Source organism: Chiloscyllium plagiosum, chromosome 29 (assembly GCF_004010195.1).
Source record: "Chiloscyllium plagiosum isolate BGI_BamShark_2017 chromosome 29, ASM401019v2, whole genome shotgun sequence".
Taxonomy (NCBI): Eukaryota; Metazoa; Chordata; class Chondrichthyes; order Orectolobiformes; family Hemiscylliidae; genus Chiloscyllium; species Chiloscyllium plagiosum.
The window spans coordinates 733,914-751,017 of NC_057738.1; the positions used below are offsets into that span (position 1 = coordinate 733,914).

The 17,104-nt window shown below is 41.2% G+C and overlaps 1 protein-coding gene across 2 annotated transcripts in view; it reads left to right on the forward strand.

The window, feature by feature from the left end:
- elovl2 (ELOVL fatty acid elongase 2) overlaps positions 1 to 17,104 on the forward strand; it is a 196,576-nt gene that overhangs the window by 154,955 nt on the left and 24,517 nt on the right. For both annotated transcript variants that reach the window (XM_043719004.1, XM_043719003.1), the window contains exon 6: positions 5,594 to 5,718. In XM_043719004.1, the coding sequence (XP_043574939.1) occupies positions 5,594 to 5,718 (125 nt within the window). The remainder of the gene's footprint in view (positions 1 to 5,593; positions 5,719 to 17,104) is intronic.

The window sequence follows — 17,104 nt, forward strand, 5'->3', positions numbered from 1 at the left end:
ATATGAAGATTGGTGGAGTTGTGGATAGTGTGGAGGGCTGTTGTCGGCTGCAAAGGGACTTAGATATGATGCAGAGCTGGGCTGAGGAGTGGCAGATGGAGTTCAACCCTGCCAAGTGTGAGGTTGTCCATTTTCGAAAGTCAAATAAGAATTGCGAATACAGGGTTAACGGTCGGGTTCTTAGTGAGGTGGAGGAGCAGAGGGATCTTGGGGTCTATGTTCATAGATCTTTGAAAGTTGCCACTCAGGTGGATAGAGCTTGTAAGACGGCCTATGGTGTATTAGCGTTCATTAGCAGAGGGATTGAATTCCAGAGTTGTGAGGTGATGTTGCAGCTCTACAGGACTTTGGTTAGGCCACATTTGGAGTACTGTGTGCAGTTCTGGTTGCCTCATTTTAGGAAAGATGTGGAAGCTTTGGAGAGGGTGCAGAGGAGATTTACCAGGATGTTGCCTGGAATGGAGAATAGGTTGTACGAGGATAGGTTGAGTGTGCTAGGCCTTTTCTCATTGGAACGGTGAAGGATGAGGGGTGACTTGATACAGGTTTATAAGATGATCAGGGGAATAGATAGAATAGACAGTCAGAAACTTTTTCCCCGGGTACAATAGTGTTACAAGGGGACAAAAATTTAAGGTGAAGGGTGGAAGGTTCTTTACCAAAGAGAGTGGCGAGGGCATGGAATGCGCTGCCTGTGGGAGTGGCAGAGTCAGATTCATTGGAGACCTTTAAGCGGCAATTGGATAGGTGCTTAAGCTAGGACAAATGTTCGGCACAACATCGTGGGCTGAAGGGTCTGTCTGTGCTGTATTGTTCTATGTTCCCGTCCAAATGCCTTTTTAAATGTTATCATACTCGCTCTGCAGCACACACTCACCACATGAAAAAGTTACCCCTCTGGTCTTTTTTAAAAAGGAAAGTCTTTCCCCTCTCTCCTTGAGTTTGGCCTCTAGTTTTGAACTACCCCCAATCTAGGAAAATGACCTTGGCTATTCACCCTATCCATACCAGTCATGATTTTCTAAACCTCTACAAGGACACCCCTCAGCCTCCATTCCCGGGTAAAAATGCCCCAGCTTATTAAGCCTCTTCCCTATAGCTCAAATCCTCCAGTTCCAGCAACATCCTTAAATCTTCTCTGCACCCTCCAGTTTAACAATGAAACTCTCCAGTCCAGGCAATAATCTGGGAAATCTCCTTTGCACTGACCCTTGTGCAATTACATCCCTCCTTTTAAATTGGATTCTAGAATTGTGCACAGCACGCTAGGTTTAGCCTAACCATGCTTTAATACAATTCCAGCATCTCTTCCCTTCTCGGAAAAACTGTGCCTTGGCGAATAAAGGCAAGTATCCCAAATGTTTTCATAACAACTTTATCCAATTCCCCATTATGTTAAGGGAACAGTGGAGATACACACCAGTCTCTCACATCTTCTGTGCTTCCCAGTATTCTACTTTATTATAATATATCAGTCTAAACATTATGGCACAGACAGAGAAAACCGGGGGGGGGGGGCGCTAACACCTTCAACATTATCTGGCTGACACCAATTGTTACAGTTAACCTGAGAATGTAACTTCTTTTTAAAAAAAAAGCTTTGTGATTTACATATGAAAGAAGTGAAACTATCATGGTATTTGAATAGATGAAAGACTCAACAGACAATCAAGGTAATTTTCAATGTATAATTTCAGTTACATCGCACTGTAAACTTTTGCTATAAATTGTCTTACAATAGTATCCTCAACAACCACCTGATGGTGCGTTGCTCCGAAAGCTAGTGCTTCCAATTAAACCTGTTGGACTATAACCTGGTGTTGTGATTTTTAACTTTGTACACCCCAGTCCAACACCGGCATCTCCAAATCATGATGTTCTCTTGCCTTATTTTTCCTGCCCAAGTGCATCACCATCTACCACTGATCAGCCCTTCAACCCATCTGTCAGTCAGCAAATTCTGCATCCAATTAGCCAAATCACATGAGCTCTTACCTTTGCTATTAGTAATATATTGACTGTTCTTGATTAATACCTGCCTCTCCCAAAACATTTTTTTATCAACTATCCATGTACCTCTGGATCATGTGAGACTTTAGCCAGGGTCTCAATGCAGATTAATTCTCAGAATTGCTTCACGTAGTTTCTCCAACACTGAGATTAAACAAACTGCCATGTAGTTTCCTGGTTTATTCCCTGCTTCTTTCTTGAATAATGGCACCACATCAGCTATCCTGTAGTCCTTTGGCACCTCTCCTCTGGCCAGGGAGAAATTGAAAATTATTGCCAGTGCCCCTGTTATTTCCACCATTGCCTCACTCAACATGTCAGGCATTCATTTCAATGTATTTCCTTCTAATCCTACCAAACCTCTCAGAATCTCTCTCTGCTAATTTCTTTAAAGTCCTTCTCTCTGATTTCTATACCCACATCATTCCTGTCACTTGTGAACACCAACACATCCTCTAGTCCCACACCATTTCTTCAGAAGACCACAAAAATATTTAACTTGAAATAAATCAGTTACTGAGAGGCTGGTTTTCTTTTTAGAAATTCAGTGCTTCCATGGATTTTTCAAAGAATTAAGTAGCTTGAGTTTGTTCACATTAGTGGATTATTTCAATTAAGTCAGGGAGGGGTATAGCGGAATTCAGTCATTTGATAGGAGATTCTTCTTTACCCAGGTAACAGTACTAGATTTAAGGAACAAGTCGTCAGCTGCTTCAAGTGCTGAATGGTTGTATACCATTGAAGTAGAGCTGGACCACTTTGTAACTGTAGAATTCACAGCATAGAAAAGGGAAATACTAAGCAATGTAAGTTATAGAATTACACCGTGACTTGGCCCATTTGAGTCATTCCACACAAATTATTATTGCCTTCATTAAGCCGACTTTACTGCACTAGTCTATAGCCATGGATATTATGACACTCATCTCAGTAATTTACAATATTTGAGGTTTCCTGCCTCAACTATCTTCCCAAGAATTTCATTCTAGATACCCACTACTCTGAGTGAATATGTTTCTTCAAATCCACTGTAAACCTCCTGCCTTTCACTTTAACATATGCCCCACCGTTATTGACATTTCAACTATTCATCCTGTGCATACATCTCAAGCTTATACATCCCAATTTGGTCCCCCTCAACCAATTCTGCTCCAAAGATAACATGCTGAACTTCATAGCAGAAATACCGCAGTCCAGGCGACATCCTGGTGAATCTCCTCTATACCACCTTCAGCGCAATCACATCCTTCCTAGAGTGTGGTGACCAGAAGTACCACACAGTAACTAACCAAGGTTCTGTACTGGTCCAAACAAACCAACCTTCTACCACCACCAGTAACTAAACAAATTTTGGATCCAACTTGCCAAGTTACCCTGGATCCCTGGAAGCTTTTACCTTGTCAGTTTCCATTTGTGGTACTTTGTCAAAGGCTTTGCTGCAATCCATATAAATTATATCAATTGTATTACCCTCATTTAAACACTTGGTCAGCTCCTCAAGATATTCCACCAGGTTCCATCAGAAGCATGACTACAATTTGACAAAGCTATGCTGACTGTCCCTGATCAAACTTAGCCCCTCTAAATGGAGGTAAATTTGTTCCTTCACCACTTTTTCCACTAGTTACCTGACTGACGCTAGGCGCACTGGTCTATAGTTCCCCAGTCTATCTCCAGCACCCTTTACTGTAAAGTGAAACCACACTATCTGTTTCCCAGACAGGTCAAGGGGAGGCCAGAGTCAAGTTAGAAATTTGGATCAGGACCCTGTAATTTACTCCCTCCTCTCCCATAGCAACCTGAGATGTAATTCTGGGAATTTATCCACTTTTAAAGCCACAAAGCTCCAATACCACCTTGCTGCTTGCATCAATTGCACAAAAAAACTTCACAGTCCATCTTCTTGAATTCTGAACTTGCGTCCTCCTCCATGTAAAACTGATATGCAATACTAATTTAACACTCTACAGTCATTATAAATCAGACTTCCTGGGGTGGTTTAGGTTGCTCAATGAATTTCACATGGGATTCTTTCGAATTATTTCTATCAGAAATTGATTTTGAATGTTTTAATCTATTCTTTCACATCTCATAGAATCATAGAATCCCTACAGTGCAGAAAGGGGCCATTTGATGCATTGAATCTGCACTGACCTTCTGAACAGCATTGCAACTAGACCTATCCCATCCCTGTAACTCTATATAGGGTTTATCATGGCTAGCCTACCTAACCTGCACATCCTTGGACACTAGGTGCATTTTTCTTCTAAAAGCATGGCAAATCCACCTCACTTGCACATCTTTGAACTATGGGAGGAAACCAGAGCACCTGGAGGAAACCTAAGGGGAGAATGTACAGACCCTACACAGACAGTTGCCCAAGAAGCTGGCACACATTGGATGCTAATACCTGTGGATGAGAAATGTAAGGGGCTGTTACCTGGAGAGTGCACCCCAAGATGGTGGTGCCTGGTGTTCAACATGGAGGTTCTCTGGGTAGCAACCGCTTGAGTTGTTCGGTACATCCATGCTCATACTCTAAATTCCAAGACAAATTCCAAATATCTAGTTTGCTTAGCATGGCTGGTAGGTTAGGAAAGAAATTATTGAGGTCAGATGCAGAGCTGTGGTCATTAACCAGCATTATTCCTCTTAATAGTCAACTTGCTACTGCTTAGTGAGAATTTGGTCTCAACACTTGGAACCCAGTTAAAGGAATCAGCAAGTTGCTCCTGGTGTCAAGGTAGGTCTCACTAGATTTCTCATGTGATTCTGTCACATCTCTCATTACAGACCACATCATTCTACGTGAATGTGACACAAATCAGAAATGCTTACCTAAAAGGATGCAGAGGAAAGTTTAATAGTAACCTTCAAAGGGAAGAAAGAAAATGAGGAAGGAACTGCAGAAGTGTTGGGGAATGAATAGCCTTTTCAAAAGCTGGCACAGACTTGGTGGGCTGTGACCTTTTAATGTGTTATGTGATTCTGTTTTTCCTCACTACTAGTAGCAGATGGCCTTCAACTGCCAAAACCTTCCACTCAATTTCTCCATACAGTTAGTTCCTCTATAATGCAAAGATTGTGTTCTTGTGCAACCCTGCGTTAGAGAAAAAGTAGTGGTTTAGAAACAGTGTTGGTGCTGTAATTGCAATCCAGCCACTTCGTCAATCACATTACAGTGAATTCATGTTGACAAAACGTATGTTATAACCGAATGACTTGTATATCTAATGCTTCTCTATCTGTTTTTTAAAATCCTTCTTTAAAACTAATCGCATTCAAAAAGCTTTTGATTGTTCAATTCTTTCATCCATTTGCTTGATGTCCATTTTCTCACGTGCAGTACTTAGGACATGATGTAATGCAAATTAAGTTGAAATTGTACATAAACTGTTCAAACAGCATTACTATACTTTTCCTAGCTTCCATTAATTTTGAGGAAGGGTCATCAGACCTGAAACATTAACTCTGATTTCTCTTCACAGATGCTGCCAGATCTGCTGATCTAGATCCAGCAACTTCTGTTTTTATTGCTACACTTGTATATGGTTACTCTGCCTCTGGCTTTGTTTCATTACAGGTTTCTTTGGTCCAACACTGAACAGTTTTATCCATGTATTAATGTACTCCTATTATGGCCTATCCACCATTCCATCCATGCAGCCTTATCTTTGGTGGAAGAAATACCTGACCCAAGCACAGCTGGTAAGAACTAACTTTAAACAGCATTTTTCACACCCAAAACATTTCATGGCCAATGAATTACTTTTGAATCATGGTTACTGTTGTCACGTGGGAATACTCTGCCAAACTCAGAATGCTTGTAATGTTCTGTAAACTGCAATGTCCAATTAAACTGTTTTAACAATGCAGTTTTAATAATAAATTTGGTCTGCACATTGGGAAAACTCAACTGTTATTTAGAAGTCCTGTGGTATGGGTTTAGTTGCATCACAGCAGGTTGCTGGGAACTCTGTTTTTCATTACATCCAGAAGAAACTGCCCGCAACAGTCCAGCAGTGTCTCAGTACTGCACTGGAGTTTGCCTTGTTTTGTGCTGTCTCTGGGGCTTGAAACCAGTACCCACTGACTCAAGTAATTGTTACCCTGCAGCCTATATTTCATGTTTTTTTTTATAAAAATGAAGCTACCAGTCATCTATGCATCAGCAGAACAGACTCTTTGCCATGATTGCTGACTCAACTGTAATTAGGCTAATATTGATACCAAAAGATAACTGGTCACTTTAGTCTTTGCAAAAATGATCAATTTTCACCAAATCAAAATACTTGGGCTTTAATAGTTTTGAGGAGAAAGTGAGGTCTGCAGATGCTGGAGATCAGAGCTGAAAATGTGTTGCTGGAAAAGCACAGCAGGTCAGGCAGCATCCAGGGAACAGGAGAATCGACGTTTCGGGCATAAGCCCTTCTTCAGGAAGGGCTTATGCCCGAAACGTCGATTCTCCTTTAATAGTTTTAAAATACTCAATAATTGACTACTGTGGTAACTTATTAAAGCAAATTAAATGAAATGTCTTGGTAACTTGTTATTGTACAGCTTTTATCACTTATTCCTACAAAGACAGTATGCAAAATAAAACATCTGAAAGAAATATCACTTCTTCCCTTCAAACATAGACCAAGGATGAACTAGATTCCTGACTAATTGTAGCATTAGAAATCTTTTGGCTGCATTGAACCTAGCTGGCCCAAAAGTTCTCTTAAGAGTTGGTAAGAGTTTTGCTCTTTCTACCTACCACTTACCCACCACTCTTTCCTCCCCCCCCCCCCCCCCCCCCTGCCTACAACTTGTTGCCTCGCCCCACAGCTCACCTCCCAAATGATGCTTTCCTCTCAAGGACTCTTGCTGCTTCTTGCTTACTACCCTCCTGAATCCTTGCTATGAGCAGTCAGAAATACAAGCAGCAGTATCAATATTTGGAATAGGCGCAGTAGGTGGGACAATGAGCAGGAGTTGTTGTTTTTGGATAGGTGCTGAGTGTGAGAAGGTCAGGATAGAGGTAGCAAGTGGGAATACTGGATAGTGTTAATAAGCAGGAAGAGTGTAATAGTGGCAGTATGTGGAAGGGTTTAGATGGGGATGTCAAGCTGGAGAGTGAGGAAAGGAAATGGAATAATCAGGACAGGGAGTAAAAATGGTGGCAAGTGGAAGAGTTGGTAGAGAGGCAGAGGAGTTTTATGGTTTTCAGAATGAGCGAGAAGATTGGGATAGTCAGAGATTGGGCGAAAGTGAGTACTGCAGATGCTGAAGATCACAGTCAAGGCTGTGGTGCTGCAAAAGTGCACAGTAGGGCAGGCAGCATCCGAGGAGCAGGAATATCGACATTTTGGGCAAAAGCCCTTCATCAGGAATGGGAGAGATTGGGAGAGTCAGCGAATTGGAGGTTTGGACAAAGTACAAGTTTATTTACATAGACAGTATGCAAAATCCACAAACTGGAATGGAGGCAGTGCTGTTTGGAGAATGTCACTAATTTACAAACCCTGCTGAAACAAAGACACAACTAGAAAGGGCTTAAAATAGGGGAATACCAGTACCTTTTTTTTTGCATGGGAGGTGGACATCTCTGGCAAGCCAGCATTTGCTAGTCATTTCAGAGTCAACCACATTGCTAAGAGTTTAGGGTCCCATAAGCCTGACTGGATAAGGATGTCAGATCCTTACCTGAAGGATATTAACAAACCAAACAGGTTTATATGACAATTGATAGTGATTGATTACATGGTCACCATAAGACTAGCTTTTCATTCCAAATGTTGTTAAATTCAAATTTCGTTATCAGCCACTTTGGGATTTAGGTCCATGTCCCTTTTAACATTAACTATTAATCCAGAATGCCATGCTAAAGAATCATATAATCCCTACAGTGGGGAAGCAGCCATTCAGCCCATCAAGTCCACACTGACCCTCAGAGGATCCACCTCGATCCACCCTATCCTTGTAACCTTGCATTTTCTCATGGCTAATCCACCAACCTGCACATCTTTGGGCTGTGGGAGGAAACTGAAGCATCTGGAGGAGACTCACACAGATATTGGAAGAATGTGCAAACTCCACACAGTCACCCAAGGCTGGAATCTAGCCGGAGTACTAATCAATCCAATGACACTGCCACTGTTGAACTAGTATTGAATGTTGACCACAGCATATTGTGTTGCACTTATGACTATTATTAAGTTACATATTAAATTGTATGCTTCTAGTATTGATTAAAATCACTACATTTTACAAGTGGATACCTTTTCTGAGTATTGAATAATGTGTACTGGAGTCTTGAAACTGCATAATGATTGAAATGTGTCCTTCAAACTTTGATACTTAATAAATCTTTCTTTGCTGACCTATATACTAAAAGAGGCAATTTTGAGACTCTTGTCACATGGCAGTTTTGTACTAGTTGACTTTTTTTCATTTGACATTTCTCAGTCAAGGAGGGTATATGAAAATCAACAGATATAAGTTAACATGAGTGGGCAGCACGGTGACACAGTGGTTAGCACTGATGCCTCACAGCTCCAGGGTCCCAGGTTGGATTCCAGTCTCAGGCAACTGTCTGTGTGGAGTTTGCAAATTCTCTCCCTGTCTGCGTGGGTTTTCTCCCACAGTCCAAAGGTGAATTGGCTGTGCTAAATTGCCCATTGTGCATTAGTCAGAGGGAAATGGGTCTGGGTGGGTTACTCTTCAGAGGGTTGATGTTGTTGGACCAAAGGACCTGTTTACACACTAGGGAATCTAATCTAATGAGTTTATTCTATCACTTTTATCCTGTAGTAAAGTTTATGATTAGATGGAAGTAGAACTAAATGTGAGCAATTCCAGTACAGTTGTCTGTTTACATGATTTTTTAGCTATTAAATTTACTGTCATTAGTAGTAAATATATTAATCTTTATATTATGCATTCCAAGTGTAGAAAGTTGTTTCCTGGATTAACAGTTGACCATCTCTCTCAATCCTCCACTGTGTTACAACATTGCCTGTCTGACATCTATTCCTGGATGAATTGAAATTTCTTCAAATTAATATTTGTGTTGTGAGTAAATCATCACAAGTCCCCTCTTTAAACTGGCTACTTACTAAAGAATCTGACAATCAAGTGCTGAAACAACATTTAAACTTTATTTTGGTTACTACATGCGATAAAAGTCACTCAAATAAGCAAGTTAAGCCTCACAACTGGGCTATAATGCCATAAACAGTGAAATGATTCACCATCATATCTGTCTCTGGAAATGCCCAGGGTTCAATGGTTGAAGTTCTTTGCTGAGTTGTTCCAGTGTTAGATTCTTATGCAGATTTTTGGCCTTCGGGTCCATCATGTGATAGTATCAAATCTTTAGAGTCCTTTGATTCCAAAATGTTGATTTACTCCTCTAGAACCCTTGAGTCTGCAGCATGCTTCCTTTTATCAGAGTAACTCCTCTGTTCCTTGTTACATAGCTAAATTTTCAAACAGACACAACACTATCCTGTGATTTATCCTTAAGAACTTAAAGGACTTAATCAGTTGTCCTTGAGGCACAAAGCAGCCTTTTATCAAGCAGTTGTTAACAGTTTGTTCATGTAGCTTTGACTCCTTTTCCTAGGCATGACTAATTGTTTTCGGTCTCTATGTAACAGCTCATGTTTGTCCCTTTGACAGAGGTATTGCTGCTTTCAAATCTATGAACAGTTATTAAAGTTCTGAAATTCACATGATCACAGCTGAAACTACAGTGGCAAAATTGGCTTGATGCTACCATTCCCAATTTAAGAATCAAGAAAGGAATCTGTAGTGTGCATGCTCACTGCTACTGGCACTGCCTTTGTAAAGGAGCTTACACTGACAGCTTGTTAAATAGGCCAGTTGTGATATCAGATCAACATGCAATACTGATTTGAAGCCAGCCCTGCCACTTTAGAAGTCCATACTCCAATCAATCCTGTCTCCAACCTTGCATAGCTAAATACAGGATTAATCATGAGGAGGCTCCCACCTGTGCTGTGTAATGGAATCATCGCACACTACAGTTTTTGTTTATTCAGGCTGTTACAACAATTTCACACACAATAGATGCTTTTCATAGTTGGTTAAAGCTTCAGTAATACATGGGAATGCTGTAGTGAATTTGCTGAATTGACGGTTTCTTGCAGAGCATTTGCTTCCAGATATGGATGCACTAATTGGTATTGAGAATGACTGACTGGCTAAATGAAGACCAGGATAAACTGTTACAGGGGAGGCAAAAGAAGGTTTCTTAGTGGAAGATCATATCTAAATAGGGTACATGGGAGCATTTCACAAACTTGAACATTAGCAATGACCATTTAGTTCCGACGTGTGCTTTACTAAAGAGGTTGCAACTCCAAACTCAGCAGAACAAAGACTCTCATTGTCTGTTATTGTGAAGGCAACTGTGCCTTTGTGTCTTTCTGCACCTGTCTTACCAAGCTACTCCATTTACAGCGTTCTGTGGCATAACACAGGTTGTCTCTGCATAGAGCTACAGCTTCTTATCGTCACCTTTTGAGATGTAAATGTGTGAAGCAAGCATAAAAGTTATAAGAACTGCAGGCTTCCTTTGATGCAGAGTGTCATTGGTTGCACAGGATCATACAAATACAAGTAAATCATTCAGCCCTTTGGCCCTGCCCTGTTCTTTCATTCAGCCCTTTGGCCCTGCCCTGTTCTTTCAATACTTTTTATCCTTCAAACATCTTGAACTCTACACTACTGGTAAAGAGAATCTATTGACCACTGCCTTAAACATACTCAAACACTGAGCCTTCCCAGCCCTCTGTAGAAGAGAATTCCAAAGGGTTAAAACCCCTCTAAGACAAAAACCCCTTCACTCAGGTGCATCACACTTTTTTTGTAAAATATGCCCCTGTTTATACCATTTAGGTATTTTATAATTTTCAATGAGATCATCTTTCAGTCTTTGACTTTGTTAGGAATAGTCTCAGTTTGCCCAATCTCTTTTCAAATGACAGCAGTACCATTCTGGGAACAAGTCTGAAGAATCTTTATGGCAATAATATATCTTTGCTGAGTTAGGACCAAGCACTGCTCAAAATACTGCAGGCGCAGACTAAACAAGTTCCTATGCCATTGAAGCAAACATTTATTACTTCAAATTCCCTTTTAATAAAGGCAAATATTCCATTAGGCATCCTAACAGCTTGCTGTATCTGCATGTTAGCCTTCAGTGGCTTATCAACAAGGATACCTGGCTACTTTTGTAAATCTACACTTTCCAACCTCTTGCTAAACCAACTTGACCGTGGTCAGGTAAATGGGGGATTAGCAGCAACCTGAAAAAATGCTCAGCCAGAAAAAGAGGAGACAGTGAATGAACCAGTGCAGTAAAGGCCTTTTGGCCCATCAAGTCTGCACTGACAATAACTGCCTCCAATGATGTTCTAATCCCAATTTCCTGAACTTGTCCCATATCCTTGAATGTTTGTGATATTTCAAGTGCTCATCCAAAGAGTTTTCTTCAAAGTTGTTAGATTTCTGGCTTCCAATATCTTCTCAGGCAGGGCATTCTTGATTTCTCCCCACACTTTTTTAATGAAAAATATTTATGTCAAATCCTCTCTGAACCTCCTACCTCTCATTTAAAACTATGCTCCCTCACTATAAAACTGTGCCCCCTTGTGATTGCTCCCTTAACAAAGGGGAACAGCTGCTCTCTATTAATCTTATACACCTCAATCACTATTAACCTTTGCATTGTCTATTGACCATCTTTGTGTCATCTGCAAATTTGCTTTAGGTTCTCCCCACATTTTCAGACACACCATTTGCACACATAACAAGTAATAAGGATCCCAGCACTGATCCTTGCTGGATTTTGGCTACCAGTTACTCCAGCAGCTTTCTACCATTACCCTTTATGTCCTATCACTAAGCTAGTTTTGGATCCATGTCACCAGGTTTCCCTGAATTCCTTGTGCCTTAAACTTCTCCAATGGTTTCCCATGTAGGACCTTGTCAAACCTTTGCTAAAGTCTATATAAACTACTAGGAGACTGTGAGGACTGCAGATGCTGGAGATCAGAGTCAAAACGTGTGGTGCTGGAAAAGCACAGCCGATGTTTCGAGCATACATTCCTGATGAAGAGCTTTAACTCTTCTGCTCCTTGGATGCTGCCTGACTGGCTGTGCTTTTCCATCACCACACTTTTTGACTCCATATAAACTACTTCAACTGAGTTTTTCTCACCCACACATTTTCAAAAAAACTAACAAGTTTGTTAGGAATCATCTCCCTCTGTCAAAGCCATGCTGACTATCCCTAATTAGCCTCTTGCCTTTTCTCAATGATGGAAGAACCCAGCACATCAGTGCAAAAGATAAGACTGAAGATTGTGCAACGATCTCCAGTCTTAAGTGTAGCCACCTTGACAGCCTCCAGTTGTCCCCAGCATTCCAGATACCAGTCTTCATACAACTTCAACCATTTCTTGATATCAGGTGGAATGAATTGAAACACTGGATGCTGCAAAGGCATGGGGGCCTAGACAAAGTTCTACCATTAGTACTGAAAGTGTGTGCTCCAGAACTTGCTGCTCCCCTAGCTAAGTGTTCCAGTATAATTACAACACTGGCATCTACCTGACATTGTGCCCAGGTATGTCAGGTACAAAAAAGCAGGACAAATCCAACCTGGTCAATTACTGCCCCATCATTCTACACTTGATCATGAGTAAAGTGATGAAAGGTGCCATCAGCAGTGCTATCAAGCTGCACCTGCTCAGTGACAACCAGCTTGTGTTCTGCCAGGGCCACCTTATAACAGCCTGGTTCAAGCATAGACAATAGAGCTGAGTTCTGGAAGTGAGAGGGACAGCTCTTAGCAAAACTGGAATCAAGAAATATTGGGGACAAACTCCCCAGTAGTTTAAGTCATATCTGACACGTGGGAAAATGGTTGTGGTTGTTGACGGTCTGAAGATGGATGGGCCCAGGACACTTGGCCCATCTCAGTCTCAGGACATCTCTGCAGGAGTTCCCCAGAGGCCCATCCATCTTCAGCTACTTCATCAATTTTCTTCCCTCCATCATAAGGCCAGAAATAGGGTATTCACTGATTGTGCAATATCCAGCACCACTCGCAACTCCTCAGATTTTCAGATTTGGGCTGATTAGTGGTAAGTAACCTTCTGGCGAGGCTATGACCATCAATGATAAGGGGCAATCTGACCACTGCCCCTTGACATTTAATGGTGTTACCATCACTTAATTCCCCATGCTAAATTGCCCGTAGTGTTAGGTGTAGGGGATTGGGTCTGGGTGGGTTGCTCTTCGGAGGGTCGGTGTGGACTTGTTGGGCCGAAGGGACTGTAAGTAAATAATTAATCTATCACTGAATAATATCCCCAGGCTAATTCACCTAGCCTGCACATCCCTGGACACTATGGGCAATTTAGCATGGCCAGTCCACCCAACCTGCACATCTTTGGACTAGGCGAAGAAACTAGGGCATCCTGGAGGAAAGCCACAGACACAGGGAGAATGTGCAACCTCCACACAGACAGTCACCCAAGGGTAGAATTGAACCTGGCACTGTGAGGCAGCAGTGCTGACCACTGAGACACAATGCCATCCTTGCCTTAAACTATGATCATTGGTCAGAACTTGTCCACCATCGGGAACATCCTTCCGGCATCTAACTTGTCTATCTCTGTTAAAATTTTATTGGTTTCTATGAGACTCCCCCTTATTCTTCTAAACTCAAGTGAATACGATCCTGACCGACTCGATCTCTCCTCGTGTGTAGTCCTACCATCCCAGGAATCAATTTGAGTGAAGAAGGGACCAGTTACAGGAAAAGGCCCTTCAGTCTGTAATTTGGTAAACCATTACTGCACTCCTTCTTTTGTAAGAGCATCCTTCCTCAGATAAGGAGACTAAAACTACACACAATATTCCAGGTGTGGCCTCACCAATGCTCTGTATAATTGCAGCAAGACACCCTTGTTTCTGTACACAAATCCGCTTACTATGAATGCGAAGGTACAGTTTGCCTGCTGCACCCGCATGCTTACTTATAGCGATTAGCGCACGAGAACACTCAGGTCACATTAAACATTCCCCTCTGTCAATTTACAACCATTTAAGTAGAATTCTGCCGCCTTATTTTTGCTACCAAAGTGGATAAACTCACATTCATTCACATTATATTATATCTGCCATGCATTTTGCCCACTCACTCAGCCTGTCCAAATCCCACACCACATCTCTGCATCTGCGTCACAGCTCAGCACTGTACCATCTGCAAATTCTGAGATATTACATTTAGTTCCCTTATCTAAATCACTAACATTATGAATAGCTGGAGTCCTTATACTGTTCCGTGTGTTAACTCACTTGTAATGGCTGCTATTCAGAAAAAAGACACATTTATTCTTACTCTTTGTTTCCTGTCTGCTAACCAGTTTCCTGTTTATTTCATTATCCCTAATCATATGCACTTTAATTTTACACATCAATCTCTTATGGGAGACTGTGTTGAAAGCCTTCTGAAAGTCCAAATAAACCACATTTAATGCCTCAGTCTGATCTGCACTACTCATAACACCCCTAACACAATTTCCCTTTTGCAAACCCATGCTGACTGTGCCTGATGTATTCTTTCTCATGAACTGCCTGAGGAAGGAGTGGTAGCTTTGAAAGCTTGTGGTTTCAAATAAACCTGTTGGACTATAACCTGGTGTCGTGTGATTTTTGATTTTGTCCACTCCAGTCCAACACCAGCCCCTCCACATCATGTTCTCCAGACACTCATTAATCATTTAACTTCTTTGTGATTTTTCTTATTTCTTCCCCATCAGATTCTGCTTGTAATAGACTCACATTTGCTTTAGTGAAATGTTTTTATTTTCATGCATCTTTTGAAGCTTTTAGCGTCCATTTTTAAATGTTTGTGCTAGGTTCCATTCATGTTCTATTCTCCTTTATCTTATCAGTTTCTTGATCTTCCTTTGCCATACACCCAAAACCTGCAATTCTGCAAAATACCACTATTTCTGGCAACATCTGACCTTTTCTTTTAATCTCATACAATCCTGAACTTCCCTTGTTAACCAGGATTAACAGAATGTTGTGTTTTAGCATCATGACGGAATGTGTCATTGCAGTAAGTCATGTAATAATTTATAAAAATAAGCCATTGTCTATTTAGCATCATGCCTTTTAATGCAGTTTCCCAATCCACTTCAGCCAACTGTACCTCAAGCTTTCAGAATTCTCCTTATTCAAATTTAACACACGTGCTTCAAAATGAACCACATCATTTTCAAACATTGTGTAAATGCAATAGGCATACAGTCCGAAAACTTTATTTACAACAGGATTGTTCTATTAGCTCTTTCTCATTACTTAACACTAAAGTTAAAATAGCAACTACTTTAGTTAGTTCTTCAAAGCACTGTTCTAGAAACCCAACTGTCATACATTCCAGAAGCTCGTCTTCCACAACTTGAGTGCTCCATTTACCAAGTCTGCATGCAGATTGAAGTCACGTATGACAACTGCATTGCTCAGGCTACATGCTTCTCTCATCTCCTGATTAATACCTTGCTTTACACTGTCATTGCTACTTGGTGACCTGTAACTAATTCCAATCAATGTTTGTTGCCCCTTGCTGCTTTTGAGCTCCAAACAGATTCCACATATTTGAAGATCTGAAACAAAAACAGAAATTGCTAGAAAAACTCAGCATGGTCTCTGAAGAAGGGTCACTGGACTCAAAAGATTAGCTCTGATTTCTCTCCACAAAACTGCTGACATTCCATACATTGTTCTTCCGATCTGAGAACCTCCCTTATTAATATCCTGAACCCATCCCTTATTATAATTTGATCCTGCTGTTGAAGACTGGGCCCTGTATGTGGAAAGAATATGATATTTCTTCTGGCAAATGACATTGGGGCAGATGAAAAGTAACAAGTAATCCTTCTGACTAAACTGCAGCATTTTTGGTTATAAGGGTCTTAACTTACCCAGAGAGACTAGATGCTAAAACCTTCCAAGAGTTGATGAAATTGGTTAAATATTATTACCACCCCAAACTTCCTCTAATTCTGAGATGCTATCTTTTTTTTCCAGCTGTTAGAGAACTGGGGGAATCTCAGAGTCATAGAGATGTAGAGCATGGAAACAGACCCTTCAGTCCAACCTGTCCAAGCTGACCAGATATACCAACCCAAACCAGTACCACCTGCCAGCATCCGGCCCATATCCCTCCAACCCTTCTATTCATACACCCATCCAAATTCCTCTTAAATGTTGCAATTGCACCAGCCTCCACCACTTCCTCTGGTAGCTCATTCTGTGTGAAAAGGTTGCCCCTTAGGTCTCTTTTATATCTTTCCCCTCTCACCCTAAACCTATGTCTTCTAATTCTGGACTCCCCAATCCCAGGGAAAAGACTTTGCCTATTTATTCTAGCAATGCTCCTCATAATTTTGTAAAGCTCTATAAGTTCACCCCTCAGCCTCCGATGCTCCAGGGAAAACAGACCCAGCCTGTTAAGCCTTGTCCAATAGCTCAAATCCTCCAACCCTTGCAACATTCTTGTAAATCTTTTCTGAACCCTTTCAAGTTTCACAACATCTTTCTGATAGGAAGGAGACCAGAATTGCACGCAATATTCCAACAGTGGCCTAACCAATGTCCTGAATAGACGCAACATGACATCCCAACTGTTGTACTCAATACTCTGACCAATAAAGTAAAGCATACCAAACGCCTTCTTCATTATCCTATCTACCTGCGACTCCACTTTCAAGGAGTTATGAACCTGCACTCCAGGTCTCTTTGTTCAGCAACACTCCCTAGGACCTTACCATTAAGTGTATAAGTCCTGTTAAGATTTGCTTTCCCAAAATACAGCACCTCAGGTTTATCTGAATTAAACACCATCTGCCACTTCTCAGCCCATTGGCCCATCTGGTTAAGATCCTGTTGTAATCTGAGGTAACCCTCTTCGCTGTCCACTACACCTCCAATTTTGGTGTCATCTGCAAACTTACTAACTGTACCTCTTATGCTCGCATCCAAATCATTTATGTAAATGACAAAA